The 18,066-nt window shown below is 44.6% G+C and overlaps 1 protein-coding gene across 1 annotated transcript in view; it reads right to left on the bottom strand.

Moving 5' to 3' along the window:
- LOC119406622 (neural-cadherin) overlaps window positions 1-18,066 on the bottom strand; it is a gene marked incomplete in the record, with an annotated part of 278,852 nt that overhangs the window by 219,178 nt on the left and 41,608 nt on the right. The window contains 4 exon segments of the mRNA XM_049419025.1: window positions 896-1,007; window positions 3,713-3,929; window positions 11,793-12,039; window positions 12,541-12,732. Of these exon segments, the coding sequence (XP_049274982.1) occupies window positions 896-1,007; window positions 3,713-3,929; window positions 11,793-12,039; window positions 12,541-12,732 (768 nt within the window).

Genomic DNA, 18,066 nt, shown 5'->3' with positions numbered 1-18,066 from the left:
AGCTTCGATCCCCACCTCCCCCCTTAAGCATTCGTTAGGCTCCACATGTCACAACCTTGAGAATGCAGCACTGGGTATGGCTTTGTAAGCTGTCGAATTCCCCAAAAAATCAACGATTACAATACTCCGTAATGTGACATTTAAGCACAGCTGTTTAGGTATTGTGATTCTGCGATATACGAGGCAAAGTATTTGAGAGAAACATGCATGTATGTCTTAGTTGTGGCGATCACTTTCCGCTTCAGCGGCGCAAAAGCCTGGGTCCTCTTGACGGCAGTGCTTAGGTGCTGCTCGGGCAGTGCGAACTTCCAGATCTCAGCATCAGTGTTACTAAGCATCTGCCCGGGTAGCTCGTTTTGCAGTAGTGGCAGAGGAAGCAGTTTCGCTGATTGCACAGCTCATTGTGAAGCGAACACTGCAAATAGCATTACTGGCATGGACAATGTCATCAGCAAACAGGCGATGGAGCACTACTTAGGTGCCACTAGCAGCAGAAAGGTGTGCGTTCATGCTGTGCCATATTTCTTCAATCGCTACTCTCCTCCACTTTCCTCCTCTTAATCTCTATCACTGTCACTGATCCTCCGCTGCCCTTTGTGTTTTGCTCTCTTTCATTCTCCACTGCTCTCCACTTTTGCTCTCTTTCCCCATTCCCTGTGCAAATAAATATTTCGCTCAGCTATGCTGCTGCCAATGTGAAAGAGCATAGCGGCTGCTAAAGAGCTGCGCTCTAAAAAAGTGCATGTTGCCAGGCATGTCACCTTTACACTACAGTTCCTTCCTCTACTGCTTATCACAATTCCTCATTATGAGATGGCTCTGCCCCATAAGGCCAGTGGCATTTTTAATAGCCATATATTTATTACCAATAGCAATGATTTAGCACAACACTCACCTTGAAGTATGGATGTGCCCACCGCTATGTCTTCATCAACATTGTGGGCTTGATAATCCGGCAGTTCAAATCGTGGAGCATTGTCATTTACATCAGTAACTTTGATTGTTAGCTGAAATAGAAAAAAACAAAAGAAAGCATGGGACATTAGCAAAGTTCTGAGCATCTCTGTTTCAAATATTATTTCGCAGCTTCACTACTAAAGGCAAAGCACTGAAAAGCAATAGCAAAGTTTAGCACTGCATCGAAGGGCTCTCGAATACTGGCTCGATGCAGAGTACCACCAGTCGCGTCGAAAGTGCTGCACCTCAATGAATGAAGACCATCAGCATTCGTCAGTGCCAAAATCGATTAAGCTTCACGGTCACTGTCAATTGTGTCCAGACTAGTGTTCTACGGTATGCACACATCTGCTCAACATGAGTGCTAAAGTGCGTGCATACAACACCCATGTCAGCAGCAGAAGCAAGAACACCACCTCAACTCCAGCAAAGACAAGTGAGCAGAGCGTGAAGGTGCCTCCACTTGGCTTTGTCATTCTTGGAACAAAATGCACTGCCTTTCACATGCAAGCAGCCAAATAACATCAATACCATGACAGCACAAGAGCAGCAGACGAAATGAGTCTCAAACTCCATCTAATTGCTATCATAAATACTTCTTAGAACACAACACTAGGAGGTGTCACTATGACACACTCTTTATAATGTAAACTAGCAGAACAGGCAAGAAGTACTATTCAGTCATTGAATGCAACTGAGAAAAGGCATGAAGACCTGCAGCGTATACAGTGTCCCCTATGAAAGTAATGCGCATGACTTTACTGTCACGCGACTATCCATAGAAGCGCAGTAAAACTGGTCGAGCAATGTGATGGAAGGTCTGCTCTTCCAATGCAGCCGGTCGACAGTATACTCCGAGCAGTGTGAGCAAAAAATAGTGCCTCCGCGTGAAACGTGAAACGTGGGATGGTGACTGAGGATCTGCAAATGCGCAAGGTCTGCATGGAGCTTATGCTGAAAGTGTTGACGGAAGATCAGAAAGAACTTCGGGTTTTGTGCTGCAAGAACTGCTGGATTTGATTCAAAATGAGCTGGACTTTCTTAACTCTGTCGTAACTCTGTCGGAGACGAATCCTGGATGTTCAAGTACGACCCAGGTTCGAAAAAGCAGAGCAGCGAGTGGCACACAAAATCATCTCCCACCCCAAGAAAGCGTGAATGAGCAAGTTTCACATTAAAACGATGCTCATTGTCTTCTTAATGGCCGAGGAATCGTCCATATTGAGCTTGTACCGCAGGGAAAAACTGTCAACTCAGCATTTTACCTGGAGGTGCTCAAGAGATTGAAACACTGGGTCGCGCGCGAGGGCTGGATTCAATGACACAGTCAAGCTCCACCATGACAATGCCCCTAGCCACACGTCCTTCATCATTACGAACTTCCTGGCCCGGGGCAACATCCCTGTGGTCCCCCATCCCCCTTACAGTCCCGACTTGGCTCCGTGCGACTTTTTTTGTTTCCCTGACTTAAGAGAGAGCTGAAAGGAAAGCATTGTGAAACCGTCGAAAACATACAAAAGCACGTTACAACGTTCCTGAGAGACATTCCCGTCGAGGACTTTCAGGGTGCCTTCCAGGCATGGCAGACACGTCTCCGCAAGTGTACTGATGCAGGGGGAGAGTATTTTGAAGAATTTTAACCATTTGTACAGGTACAATCAATAAATCTATTTTTCCCAGAAAATACGCATTACTTTTATAATGGACTCTGTATGCCTGCTTGACACATATTAGCCACCACTTTTATTTCCAAAGAAGTTGAAAGAAAACTACAACTTATGAGCTCTGTACGTATGAAATGACAAACTACAGCATTCCAGAAGTACTATTTACCTTTATTCTGTACCGAACGAATTGATATTTGAAGGTGCCTTGTTGAAATAAACCTCGTTTGGAAGGCTGTGCGGCAAGTTCTATTATTTTCACTGCTCTGACATTCCCTTCCTATCACATTGCCTAGCAAATACTACTGAAAAGGTGTCAGCAATCCCGTGTGGCCTTATGCAAAGGGCTTCACACAGGCAAAATTTTTCAACAGAGCAGGAAGGTCCAAAGGCTACTATTGATGCTACTAGGAATATACAGCTGTGTGTGTGTGCGCATGGAGGGGGGGGGGGGGGGGGGGGGGGAGGGGCAGATCAATTTTTTTTGTATCAAATATCAAAAAATGCAAAATAACATTCTGGACACAATTATAAAACAAGAAATGCATGTCTCAGCAGTCTTTTAGAAGGGAACTTGATGAGCCTGTATGAAAGAGAATGGCTGCAATTCCAATGTAGCAGTGCTTCTCACGCATGCTTTTACATTTCTCGCAACTGCTAGCATTCCACTGGATGAGCCCCAAAAGAATGATGAAGGAGGGAGCTGCAAATGGCTTTTGTGAAATATCAGATATATACACATGACAATACTTTGCCAACAAACTCCTTCCCTTCTACGGCTACGACCACTCCTTTCTATCCCTCTGGCATTACCTGCCTGCTCTTCCCTAGGATATATCAGTGCGTCACAGATTTTGTTGAAGTTAATAAAAATAGATAAGATTTTTTTTAACAGACGGTTTATTGCACATGACAACAAACATTGGTCCTCTCTTTTTAAAATAAGTTATTCTTTTTTTTTTCATGTTACGGTTTTCACCCACTCTTGTTGGAACTGCCCAATTGCTCAATTTCCCCACACTGTGTCACGACTGATGCGTCTACCTTCAGGACTGTGAAAGTTCAACCTTGAAATTTCAATTTTCACTCACCTCAACTGATGTTGAAAATCCTCCAGAGTCTTCAGTTGCGGTCACAATTAGGGAGTATGACTTTGGCTGCCTGAGGTCTTCATAGTCGAGCTCTTTGGCCAACTTCACCACTCCACTGGTAGGTCCGATGTTGAAGGTACCAGCTCCCTTGCCCTGGGCTCGCAGGGTGTACCGAATTTCCCGATCGGCAAAAGATTTGGCCTTCACCTCGATGATGCTGAAATGAACAAGTGTAAAAGCAAATTTAAATTTGACTATGAGCTTCACAAATACAGCGGGAATACTCGAAAATTACATGTCTTTCACACTACAAGCGCACTGGTCACAATGGGCTAATAATCCAGGAAACTACTGGGGTATTTGAGAATGCAAGCCTGTGACAAACATTGCGGCACAAAAAATTCTGAATTGCAATTCCTTAAGAATACCAGAGAAGAAAAATTTATAGCAAGTGGCAACTGGAATTCAGATGTATTCATTATATACAAATGTGACATACAAAAGAAAACAAATGCACGTTCTTTTCCAAGAATGACAGTGCAATATATGCAATGAGAGACGTGGGTTTGGTGTATTGGAACAGCTTTTGGAGCAGGAAAAATATGACTGTGAAGTTTTCGGGCTGCAATGCTGCAATGACACACGCAACACAAGTGCATTGGACGCAGCTGTTCCGGCTACGATACGCATTAAGACGTTTCCTTGTGTTTCAGACTCCACAGGCAAACTGCAAGCGATGTTCCCGAGTCTGTTTATGGGCTGTAGGCCTTCGCGGTCTCGACTTCAGCGTACGGGCAGAGCCGCGACCCGCGGTTGCATATCTACATATCTGTAAGGTTTGCCATGGCGAACCTGACGGATATGCAGCAGCCTTGTCCATAGCATGTAGTAATTGTTTAATACTATCGCAGCTGTATCGCCGTTTAAGGTGTCACCGAGATCGCCCTTCACGTTTTAAAGGGACCGACAACCGATTTTTCTCGACCCAGTTTTTTACAGCGCGACAGGAAGCTTACCCTTCGTAGCATTTGTGGTTGCAGTGGTTTATCCTAAAAGCACGTAGTTATTTTATAAGCAGTATTTTTCGATCTGAAAGGCTCCAAACACGCATGAAGGCTTGCTCCAGCAACGCTGAGAATTGATAGCGTTGCCGCTAGCCCTTGTGAAAGCTGTTGTTTTTCTGCTTTTGCAGGAGTTACTGTAACTATGCTTAGCCACCTTTATTTTGAGCTTTCCAACCATTTTTAAAAATAGCAAGCTGTTACAATGAGATGATGTGGCTTTATACACCTTCTCGGTATTTGTACAGCGTTATGTGTGCCTGCGCCCAAGGTTGCCTGCGCCTGTGTCAAGGCTGCCTACACCAAGCGAAGGCAGTGCCACTTTGTTGCATACAACTAACGCAGGCTATATGTACATTTTTATGGAGTAATATCTTTTAATATAAAGAAATGAACAATATTTCAGTACTAACAGAAAAGTCATCGAACGCGTACACCACTCAACGGTCACGTGACCGGCTTAATCGAGCATTTATGATATTGCCGCCAGAGGCGCCAAAGGTCATTTTTCGCGACTTTTAATGAAGGAATAAAAATATAAATCCACCTCTCACGAGATAAACAGGGTTGGTTTGAGTCAATGCGACGGACAATCTTTTCATCAGTGCAGTCATTTCATTTCATGTTCTGGGCAGTTGTCGGTCCCTTTAAAGGGACACTAAAGGCAAATAACAATTTATGTCAGAGTGAAAGCCCAATGTATGACAACTTCTAAAACGGCAATATTATCAACAGCAGTGCCCTACTTACCAAGATATTAAGCTAAATGTATCACATGAGGAGCGCCACGAGTGGGACATTTTCGAAGTGATCCCGATGACGTATGGAAGTCGACCTACAATAAATCGCTAGTAATCAAACTAGCAGCAGTAAAAAAAGAACATTCCGAGCATCAAAAGACGTAATAAAATGCTGTTTGTTGGTTTCCGCTTGATTTTTGGAAAACAAAACCTCCGTGGCGTTGCCATGGGGAACGGCGCGCGTGGTTCAAAGGTTCCGTTTTCGCCGAACTGCGCCTCGCCCGTCTCAGTGGTAGTTTCAAGATCGCGTACTGCCGTGCGTGTTTTGCGCGCTCGTGAAAGTCGCTCTGACAGAAAGTTCGACAAAATGCCGCATGCGTGTGATATTGCCGGATGCCCGAATGGTGCACAACGCCAGTGCTGCAGCAAGGAAACCGGTGTGTCTTTTCACTGGGTGCCGCAGAATGAAACCTTACGCTCGAAGTGGCTTAGTGTCATGCCATTGCGCCAGTGTGCTAAACAGTCAAAACCTCTGCGTGTGTGCTCGCTGCACTTTCGTACTGAGGATTACGAGACCAACCGCAACTTGGTGAAGGCTTTGAATGTACCCATCCGAGCAAGTCTTTGCCGCAGCGCCGTTGTTGCTACTGTGGGTCCCGCTACTTCCGCTCGGCTGCTACTAGTGTCGGCGGCCGCGCAGTAAAAGCGGGCAACGTTGGGCATGGCAGCAGTGACGTATGAAAGTCGTATTTTCAGGCGGGAGATTTGAAGCGCGCTAACGCGATGCAGACCACTAAAAACGTGATTTTATTTCAAAATAAGCACTTCCTTGGCACAAAAGCAGCACTACGAGGTTTCTGGACCGCTATTTCAACAATCAACGTCGACTTAATATTTGCCTTTAGTGTCCCTTTAATGAGTAACTAACCCAGCAAATTTGTTTATGTGCGAGGATTTACCGTAACGATTATGAACCTGTTCGTAATTTTACTCCACGCATTTTCATACCACAGCAAAGAGTCTTGAGGAGCTAGGTAGTCCGTTCTTGCATTAGTTAAATTGAAATGTACACGTGTAACCTAGACTACAGCAACGCCGATGGCATTTCACGAATCAGTCACATTCGTGGTGTCAAGATACCTGATGTTATGGTGAGGTTATCAGAGGTAGAGTTGCACATCAACATAGTTTTTATATTTTCATTTCAGAGCCCTTCTTGGGGCCACGAGAACTTCCTCTGCCACGGCCGCCTGGCCGCCACTTGTAAACACGCGGGAGGTGCCCCGACTCTCGGTGCTCGGAGGCAGCTTTGCAGCTGCTGTGCTAGTTGTCACGTGATCATAGAGGTCGCTGGTGAGCTTTGGGCTGGGCGGAGCCTACGCGTCGCGACGTCACTACAAGCGTCTCAGTATGTCGACGGCGCCTACCCCTGTTTACAAACATGGAGTAGGTCTATAGAGCACCAATTAAAATAAAGAACTTGGCAAGGTAGTAGTCGTGGTACGACTCGGTAGCCAAAATTGAAACGGGATAATTACACAACGAAGACAGTCACCACAGCAACCATGTCTAGAAAACGTTATTCTTAATCATACATATAAGATAGAAAACGTGAAGACATGCATGCAAGGGCTGCTGATGAGAAGTAAAGCAATATCCAAAACAAATGTAATCAATGACAAAAACAGCACGCCATGAAATCATATATTCACAAATGCACGTCAGTATGCAATATGTACAGAGCAAAACATCACCAAAGCAAGAAGATAAATAGAAAACAGCAAAATATTGTAAAACACTGGACAGAAAAATGAGATACTGGCTACAGCTCATACACAGTATGTTTAGTTTCGAAAAATTCTATCCATGTCAGCGTAGACACCTGCGGTATGACAACACATATCTCTTTGCAGTCCGAAACCTTTACCCACCTTTCGTCCAGTACGGTCCGAAACTAAAGAAATCACAGGTCAATTAAAAGAAGTTTGCTTACTCATTTAGAGAGGGCACATAATGCAATGAGAAAATGCGCACGTTAATCAACCATAAAAGAACTTGTCGAGCAGTGCCTGACCATGGGCCGCTGCAGCTGTGTTGCATTGTTGGAAGGGGCCAGACAACAGAGCGCAAATGGTTAAGGGCTTTCCTTTATGCTTTAAAAAAACCATCGCGATTCAAGGTTAGGCACGTAGGATCCCCAGACCAATCACTTAACCCATGTGCTTCAATGGCACTGCCAACTCAAGCACACCAATGTGGCCACCAAGAAGTTGAGCATGCTCGCATCGCTACAAGTGCTCGAGAGCCACACTTGCAGCATGCTACTCTAGCAGTATTCTAAAGACTTAAAATCGGCTTGGCTTGGCCACTTGAACATCCCAGAGTTTCATTTTAAAAACCATTACAGTTCTTGCTCATTCAGCCTGTAGAGTTTATGTGGAGGTTACACAGCTCACATGTACAGTACTCACGGATTGAAATAGGACAATTTAGGGCTAAGTTATGCACACGTTTTCATTTATACAGTCTTCAGTTTGAGCCACATCGGCATGATTTCTACTCGAACGCATAAATCAGAGCCAACATTATCTTTAGAGACCAGCTTTATTGTGACATGACGTGGTTATCTCTAGCAATTGCGCATACAAGTCAATATATAAAAAATTTGATGTCGCGCTTGAATCTGCGAGCACTGTACCTCAGTGCAGTCGTGGTAACACTAATATATGTCAGAACACTCACTCAGTCAGGCATTTCTTTCCCCATCTTAGTTCCCCAATGCTAAATACAGTGATGCTACCAAGGACTTCTGATTTGGAGCAATTTTTGGAGCAGCAAAATTTCCGTTTTGGAGCACTTTGGAGCAGCAAAATTTTCATCTTGGAGCACTTTGGAGCAGATAATTTTGCATCTGGGAGCACTTTGGAGCAGCAAATTTTACATCCTGGAGTGCAATACAGAAGCATATTTCATTAACATTCAAGCACCTGAGTATTATTATGGGGCTCTTATGAAGGCTAGAAATATTTCGATTCATTGCAAATCTCATGGAAAAAATCAACTCAGGAGCATAGGCGTGCGCACAGGGGGGGCAGGGGGGGGCCGCCCCCCCCCCCCAATCACCTAAGAGGGGGGGGGGGGCGCAAAATCTGTCCCGTACATTGACCCTTGCGACAGCAATTATATGGACACTCTCGGCGGATTTTTGCCGTCGCCGCAATTTTCCGTATAAAGTCCAAATTAATAACACCACCACGCGCATTCTAGCCGCGGGTAAAAGCTCGCGAGCACTGGCGACGAACGCGGCTGAAGCGGAGATTAAACTAGCCGGCCGTCTGTCTCCGCCGCACGGACAGCGCATGAGATAACACCTTCCCGCGTGCGGGCCTGCCGTCGATTGCTCATCAAACAGAGAGGAAACGCCCTGCCCGTCTTTCGTAAGAAGCATGAAGGGACGCCAGGGGAGCGGAAGGGGGAGGGGGGGCGAGCGCATCGTTCAAAGGGCGCAGTCGCTTGCGCGCGCGCTATCTCGAGGCATCAGGAGACGGCTCGCAAACTTGCTGTGCTCTCAACGCTTACTTCGCGTTTAGAGAACTCAGAGCAAGAAAACGCTTCGGTTCCTGGAGGGGCCATATATTCGCTTAAACCAGCGTTTTGTCGAGCTCGCGAGATCGGATCCGAAAGAGTTAGCTGCTAGTCTTACTTCGTTCCACAATACAATTTTTTGGTATCGCATTCATTGCTTCGCTCTTAAGCGAAACTGAGTTTTTTTAACCGTTAGCTATTGACCCCCGCAAGCGAGAGGCGGACGTGTAACATGGCGTAGCCGCTTCACTGTGGGCCGTCAGCGACGGGCCCGCTACTACCGCTACTGACAGCTGCGCATTTGCGGCTGCTCCGACCAGGAGATATGATTTTCCTAATGAGATGACATTTTTAAAAAAGCAAGCAAAAAATTCGAATTGGAACCCTAGCACGTGAGCTCGAAAGGGCAGGGCCTTTTAGGGGGTATTTACCGCAGAGTGATTAGAAACTCGGACGCGTGCTGGCGGAAGGAATTACGAAAAAGCTGTTCTGGATGAAGATCCATGGATAAAGCATATCTGAGGAAAAGTGTCAACGCGTTTCCACCGTTCGCGTGCTCTCCATAAACGCGAAGCAAGGAAAATTCGATATTGTCCCATATACAGCATAGACCGCTTATAACGTAAGTCTCCGGAGTCGCGAATATCCGCACTATAAGCGGTACCGCACTATAACCAAATCAACATTTTTGAAAGGTTGCACGTGTGCAAAACATGACCAACAGGCAGGCGCGCGATTCCGACTATCGAGGCATGCGACTGGGACGCAAGTTTGCATCTGCTTACATTTGAAAATGTTGAACGGTTAGCGTCCGCGGACCTGCGGTGCCGACATAACGAACGCGGAAAAAATGCGCCGTCACGGGAAGTCGCCGCGGTAACATACTGCGCGTGCGCGATGTCGAAAACGGTGGCGACTGCAAACCACCACTCGAGTGTTTCACACGCACGCCCGCGTTTTCGTTAAAGATGTAAGCCACCCCTTCTAAATGCAAAATGTTTCATTGACTCGGCACCAAACCGCGACTTCTGTAGTCCGCGGCCACCGATATGGCAGCTAGTGCCCGTTAGGCCTAGCGTGCGCGTTGCAACTTCGCATGCCGTCACGAGAAGCTCGCCCTAGACAACACGGAGATCGGGCGTAGCAGAGATCGCACTCGCGAGCCGAGGGCATCGCGCGATAAACGAAGTTTCGGTTCGCGGTCGGGAGAACAGCCGCGGCAACTATCCTGAAAAAGTCTTTCAAGGTTGTAAGTCCGCCTGTTGGTGGCAAAGGCGAAAGCTCAATCGCGTCTCAAAGCATTGTTACTTTCGGGGGAATCGAGATTGCACGCGCGATATCTGCGCTCTACGACGAAGCAACTATTTTCCCGACGGAGACAAACAGCGGTAACGCGCCCTTGATGCGGACGCGGGCGCCCGTACGTAGCGGAGCGCGCATGTCAAGCGGCCGAAGAAAGGGGGGCAAAGGCTTCTCCGTCGGCCACGCAACCGCTCCCCCTCCACACACCACGCACCCGCGCCGGGCTGCTGCCTCCCACCGCAGTCCCTTTTTTTTCTCCCCCCGCTCCTTGTTCGTTCGTTCCGCGTCCCCTCCTCCTCCGTAACGCCGTCGCCGCTCCCTCCGCCGCCGGCGCATCTCCGCTGAGAAGCACGCTCGCTCCCTCGCATCTCTGAGAACGTCCCGGCAGCCGCATTATAACCGGTCTTTCATCTCGGGGGACTGCACAATAAGCGGTATGCGTATACAAGGAGTTCTATGGGAAGGTAAACGGGAGTCAGAAAAAACCGCATTATAGCCGGTACTGCACTGTAAGCGGTTACGTTATAAGTGGTCTGAGCTGTATCTACTGCGAGCGATCCCAGATTTCATTCCGCGATGTCCGGAAACAGAAGTGACAGACATTTTAGCGGCACTCATGTAGTTATTACTGAACATTGCTTTCCTTACGTACCGTGCGACGCTTGAAACGAGCTATCAGCAGCGTTTCTGGAACAGACGACGTCCGCCGATGAATCGCTGTCGCACTTTCTCGCTACCGATAGGCCTAGACGTCACGAGCCTCTGCGGAGAGCGCGTTTTGCTGTCGAGCCGACTTGCAGAACAGAAGCTGAGTCGGCACCGTGCATGGCATTGTGGCTTACTCGGAACGCACGCGCGAGCGCTATTTATTCAGCGGAATAATTCTTGGTCCATGATTGCGACTTTATTGGCAGCCCCAAGATCGAGCTGCACATGTTCTAACGCGCCGGCGGTGCGACTGCCGGTGATAGACGACCCCAAACCCGAGACTTTGGCGCAGTTTGGCGCAAATTTCGTCGATATTATCAGGATGGCGCAGTAAATAAAATTTGGCGCAGTTGGCGCAGGAGTGGAATCACTGTAAATATGTCCCAGCAAGAGTGCTATCAGCTTTCAAGTGTTACACAAACTATATCTACTGTGTAAATGAGATAATGTAATTTACATCAATGTGGAACCATTCCTTTCAAGCAGTAAACCCCTGTTAAGAATTGCTTACAACTTGATAACAAACCCCCGTTCACACAGCATATGTGAAAAAGGGTCTGTTCACATCCCAGCGGTAAAATACTTGATCCAGAAATACAGTACAGCCAGTGCTGTATTGCCAGTGTCTCGATATGTAATAACATGTTTGGCAACAATGCTTTGGAAAGTTGTCGGGAAACTTACTCGGAGTCTTTCTTTTGATTCTCCGGTATCACAGCTTCATAGAAGGGCACATAAAACTGGGGTTGGCGCTTGCCACCAACTACTGAGAGGCGTTCTTCACGTGTTGACTGGTGCTGTCTGTCTCCAACCTGGCCATTCAGATCTTCAGCTTTGACATATAGCACATACTCCTTGTCCAGCATGAATGGTGCATTGCCAAGGGTCACCACCTCGCCCGAATGCGGGTCCACGTCAAACCTGTTGCCACCTGCATGACAACAAATACAAAATCTTAAAACAATGTTACCAATAGTAAAGAATGTTATAATAATAATATCTGGGGTTTAACGTCCCAAAACCACGATTTGATTATGAGAGACGCCGTAGTGGAGGGCTCCGGAAATTTCGACCACCTGGGGTTCTTTAACGTGCACCTAAATCTAAGTACACGGGCCTCAAACATTTAATAGTAAAGAATGTTAGCCTCATTTAGCCCTGTCTGCTTAAGGCACCAGCACACTAGGATGCCATTAAGGTTCTTGCAGATAAACTGTCAGATAAGACAAGCTAGCTTTAATGTTTAGACAAAGCTTTTTTTAAATGCAGCCATAAAATTGTAAGGATATTTAATCTATAAAACAGAGAAGGCAGCAATTAACATATCTTGTGCCTTTTTAAATATAATGGAAAATGCTGGACAAAATCTTCGTATATGCTTCATAACAGTATGCACCATTAAACTAGAAGTAGAAAGTGTAAAGGGACTTACTCCTGTCGCGCACAATAGAGTAGCGAATATTGTGGTCCGTGTCCGGATCCCTGGCCTGCAACTTGAAGACAGGAGTGCCGGCCGGGGCATTCAACTGTACAACAGCCTGCATCGGAATCGGCCGGTTGATAAAGTAGGGAGGCTCATCGTTCACGTCCGCTATCCGGATGATGATTCGTTGCCGCTCCTTCTCTGCATAGGTTAAATAGAAAACCACAACAAGCCATCAGCATCTAGCAACGGAGACTGTAAGAATCAAAAGCTCCAAGAATCACCTCTATGTACTTCTACAACAACTGTAAAAGATTCAACAATAGGAATAAATGGAATATGTACACAGAAGCAGACAATAATAGAGAAATTAGGCTGGAATTTGCAATTCATCAAATAATTCTGTAATATATTAATTTAATAACGGTGTTGAAAAGTGTTAATACTGACAGCATGTACCAAAGCGTAGATATAATAAAAGGTGTGACAAGAAATCACCCATGCACTTTGAAGATCTGTGCATGTATACCCAAAAGTTCTGTTACAGACTACTATTTCCTGTCTAGTAGACATTCAAGCACCCATTACTTGAGACAACCATCGGTGCGATAGAAAGATTACTGTACTGCCATGGACAACCCCAAATGATGCTTGCATAAAGAAAGCTCTGTGGCTATAGACATGCAGTGAAACAAAATGAAAAGGCACACCATTTTTTTTCTTTGTCCACTATAAAACAAAACACTGTTTTTCTCCAGTAACAAATCTTATTTCTGTGTGTATAAAGACTGCTACATGGACAGTGCTCTGAATATTTCGATACCACATTTCACTCATGCAGCATCTACAATTCAACCGCTCTCGCAGCAACAGGCAAAAAAAAAAAAAAAATGCCCAAAATTTACCTTCCTTTAGCAACCTGAAATTCAGTTTTACATCAGATACTGACTAGTCAGCTCATCTGCATCCCATCATGAGTACCTCATCTACAAAATGTAATACATGCCCACCCCGCAGACACCTCAAGACAATCTACTCTCTTGGGTACTTGCAGTAGAGCTAAATTAAAGATGTCACTGCCAGAATTGTATATGCAAGGTCAACTCCTGCACACAAATTCTTGCAACATGCAAATCAAATGACACGCGGCTTTCCAGTAGTTGTGAAACAGTCACAAAGTCACAGAAAGCCCCAAACAGACACACACCCAACTATGTTGTTTCCCAAATGGTGGCCATTTTCCACATCTTTAATGATGCACCACTAGTGAAGAAAGAAAATTCCAAAGCAGAGCTACTCCAAATGAATAGATGAATGGATGAATGGCCTGTGCCAAACGAAAGAAAGAAAGCCTCATCATCACCGCTTCGCTGTAAAATTGTTTCAACGCCAGCATAAAATCAGCATCACACCTGCCGCAATGCTGCACCATCTGCTCTTCTAAAAAGATGCACAAAAACTGCGGAGAAGTGTATAAAGCAGCCTGCACCAAAGACAACACTTGACAACTGCTTTCAAGAAATGACAATATTAAAAGCAACATAGTTCTTACAGCTAGGGCTAACAAATGCTTACATGGTCAAAATAAACTGCCACAGTCTTTTTTTGAAAAAGAGAACCAATGCCAAGTAGACTACTGCCATGTAGCTTGCATGCCTGTTTCTTGGCAATGCAAGAAGGTGTTGCTTCTTGCAGTCTTTTGACATGAGGAGTTCTTGTTGAGAAGCATAACAAAATAAGTTGACTTAGTGTTGTATGTCTTGCTGAACATGGTAGTTAAACCACAGTGCAAACACAAATGAAGTTTTCTAAGCCAGAAAAAGGCAGTAAATATGAAACCTCCATTCAGCACCGAGATCCCCGCAACCATGCACAGCAATGTCTCCTGACGTTGTTATAAACTTTCAGCCAAGCTAAACATGCTCCACTCGTGGCTTTATGCTCAAGATTCAGTACGAATACATACTACATGCTGTGCTTTACTGTGACCAACAATATCAAATGCTGGAAGCAAAGGACAAAATCCGTGTTCTGAAAGTCGTGTCTCTACCAGCAGTAGCCACTGAGTTCGATATCTAAACAGCACTTCTCCCTGAACTGCAGAAGACAATGTCAGCAGTAAACATTTATTCGACCAATGGATTTTTTTTCTATTGTCTGGTGCTGATAACTGCATTTCGTCTATGCTAATCGTTTTGTTTTCAGCTTTTAGAACACTGCACTGCTTCCAGCTTTTTCATAATTTCCACCTTCGCTCTTCAAGTTTTTTTTTTTTTTAAATATGCAAATAAATTCTAGACAGGAATAGCACCAGTTAAAATGATTTGGACACAGCTACCAATGTGTGGCATGTTACATATAAGCAGTGACCACCTGTACTGTGATATGCTGCTGGTACAATGAGATGTGGCTAAGTAAGGAACCAAAGTATGATAGCTAATTGGGCAAGCCGGTAAATCTGCATCTTCACTCACAGCGTGAACAAAACAAGGACACCAGAAGAAGAACAATGCAACAAGAGCGTGTAGTAAGGGGCCATCTGGGCAAGTCTCCTGGGTCTTAACAAAGCTATGTTCGAGACCCAGGAGATACAACAGCAAATCTTACATTTTATATTTCCCTTTCCCAAACTTTCCCTTCCTCCCAGTGGCCTAAAAGGCAAATGCAACTGTTAATGAAGCAATTAACTTTTTTTTAACAGTAGTTCCATAAGTTGTAGACAGGACGTGGATGCACATGGGTAGTACAGAAGGACGCATAAAGGCTAATGTTTGTTTAATACTTTTGAGACCGCACCTATTCCCAATGTTAGTAAGCGCTAACGATGGCTTCAAATTCAAATTTTGGCGCTCTCCGAGCACTTCTGGACAGCTAACGCCATCCAAAGGGTAAAAGAGCATGTTTTTTATCAGTTTCGCTTTAGAGTTTCTTTATTCTGCCGCGGGGATATCTCTAAAGCTCGTTCACAGTCTGGTAGGTGAGCGCTCATTGCTTCAGACATACACTCCTCCGTAGCTTTCAGCACACTCTCTGGTACGAAAGGAGAGAAAAAAATCTTAAAGCGTGCGACAAATCCCTGTAACTCCGTTCGTACTCAACGGATTCTAAAAGTTTTTGTGGCAGTCAATTCATAAAGCAATAAGCTCCTTTAATGCAGCCATTCGATGATTACTTGGAGTATTACAGGGCCCCTTTAAGCTTGGGTGTCTTAGAGTGTACTAAAGAAAGCAGCCTTAGAATGTACTAAAAAACAGCAAGCAGCCAAAAGTTATTTGAACTAAATGGAACTACAAATTATTCAAGCTTCAAATTTGCAATGTCGGCTTTTCAATAAAAAGTAAGATGGCCCATTAAAGAAAGAATCAGTACATTAAACCACCTTTTTGACAAGCCTCTTATGGCACTTTAAGCCCTATCAAATAAGTAAAGCAAGTGAGAAAATGTTCCCATCCACAACATGAGCAAAAGCAGCAAGACCATACAATGGTATATAAAAAAAAAGACTTCTCTATAACCTCTACAACATGACTGGCATAAAGTTGTGTTTCAGAAGCCAAGAAGTTAGGTAAAAACGCTCCTCTCAGAGTTTCAGGTTGGGCCAAGAGCTCTCACTACCTTTTAGGCACTAATTTCAAAAAGAATCCTGGCTATAAAAAAAAAATGCCAGCATTTATTTTCCTGTCACTTCATTATGTCAAGACTCAAACCAGCATAGATGAAGAAAAACAGCAAAAACTGAGGCTGGAATTGGCAAAGGCATCATAGAGCCAGCCACACAGCACCTTGTATACTACCCAAAAGCTGTTGCATTGTCTGCTACACTGTTTATAGATTATTTTTCAAGATAATGAGCCAGACTTTGTATTTTAATTCTTCGCTGTATTTACAGGTGAAAAAGTATCACATATATATATATATATATATATATATATATATATATATATAGAAACAGATGGCTGAACCTTATGTCACATCTAGGACATGAAGGGCAATTCAAACCAGTCTATATTTTGAATCACGAGCATACCTTTAACCTTTGCGACATCAGGATGTAATTTGTGATGGCAACCACAAACTATTACTCTTATTTATGGTGCGATCTTGTACGCGTTCCAAAATAAACACCGAGGCGTGGCATTACATCCAGCCACACATGACCGCACGCGATTGGTCAATGCAGGGCCGTGACGTCTGTCGCGGTTCACATGGGCCATTCACGTGCGGCTGGATGTAACGCCACGCCTCCGTGTTTATTTGGAATGCGTACAAGATCGCACCATTAATTCCAGTTTTTGTCCTTATTGTGGTATAATATCGTGCAAACAGCTCAATTAGCCACATATATTGGGTACTATAAACTGTCTATCCATGCTGAAGTAAGTAGCGAAATATTTATTTGAATGAACTAAAGAAATACTGCCACTGGAAACTAGAGAGCTGGGATAACATGGCACAAAGGAAAAATACAAGCACTCAAGCGCCCCGCCACTTTCCAATTTGTCAGATACCCCCAATGCTAATGTTGATGCAAGCAGCAAACTGGTCTTTACCATGCGACTCGCACAGTACATTGAAAACAGCACAGTTCAGAGGAGTGATTTGTACATCAACTTTGTCCACTTTAAATATTATTATGTGCAGTTTTCAGGACTGTGGTTGAACTACAAAACTGTAAACATAACAGTTATCTTTGTCTTTTAATTTCAATGTATTAAACAATTTTCATTTAAAAAGAAAAACAACGACTAAATAAAAAAATATGCTTCCTATAGTCACTATAGTTTATTCTTTCAAGCGCAACAAACCTCATCAAATTTGGCACAGCAGATTGCGAGAAATAATGTTTCCAAAGTGTCATGTATTTAAACAGAAACCCGTGAGCAAAAGCTTCCTCTTAAACCTGATATGGTAAGAATAAATAATATATAAGTGTGATCTGTTTCTCAAATATAATACACACTTCCCTTTCAATCAATATTCAAGCAAGCACCAGTCTATAAAATATTTCAGCACTTGCTGGCCCTAGAATCCGAAAGCTCATGGACCTTTAATTAGCTGTGTTTAGTAATGAATATGACAAAGGCGCATCAGAGTTCTCACACATATCGCACATGTTAATGATGGCAAGGCCCTAGGAAACAATTACAGCGTTAACGTTAGTCTGCATTGCCAATGGCAGCTGTGATGTTCAGACAATGTTTTCTCAAATACTATCGCACTTAGTGTGAGCTGCAATGTGCTCGTGCATGCCAAAGTGCTCGAGCACTTTGCCTAGTATAAGTGTGGCAGGCCCGTAGCCAGGGGGGTGAAGGGGGGAAGGCTAGCCGCCCCCCCCTCCCCCCAAAAAAGAACTTTGGTGAAGTAGGTGTTTTTACTGAAAATAAACAATGAAAATAGGAATTTTTCTCAAACAGTCAAGGTTTTCAGCAAGTGGGGGACCCCCGAAAAAAATTCCTGGCTACGGGCCTGAGTGTGAGACTATGAGACTAAAAAAGTCGGCTACAGTTTCTTTCAGACATAGTAAACCACAGGCTA

This window comes from Rhipicephalus sanguineus, chromosome 1, assembly GCF_013339695.2.
Source record: "Rhipicephalus sanguineus isolate Rsan-2018 chromosome 1, BIME_Rsan_1.4, whole genome shotgun sequence".
In the NCBI taxonomy this organism is placed as follows: domain Eukaryota; kingdom Metazoa; phylum Arthropoda; class Arachnida; order Ixodida; family Ixodidae; genus Rhipicephalus; species Rhipicephalus sanguineus.
Note: the sequence above shows the minus strand (reverse complement) of the source record. Positions and strands in the feature narration are given on the sequence as shown.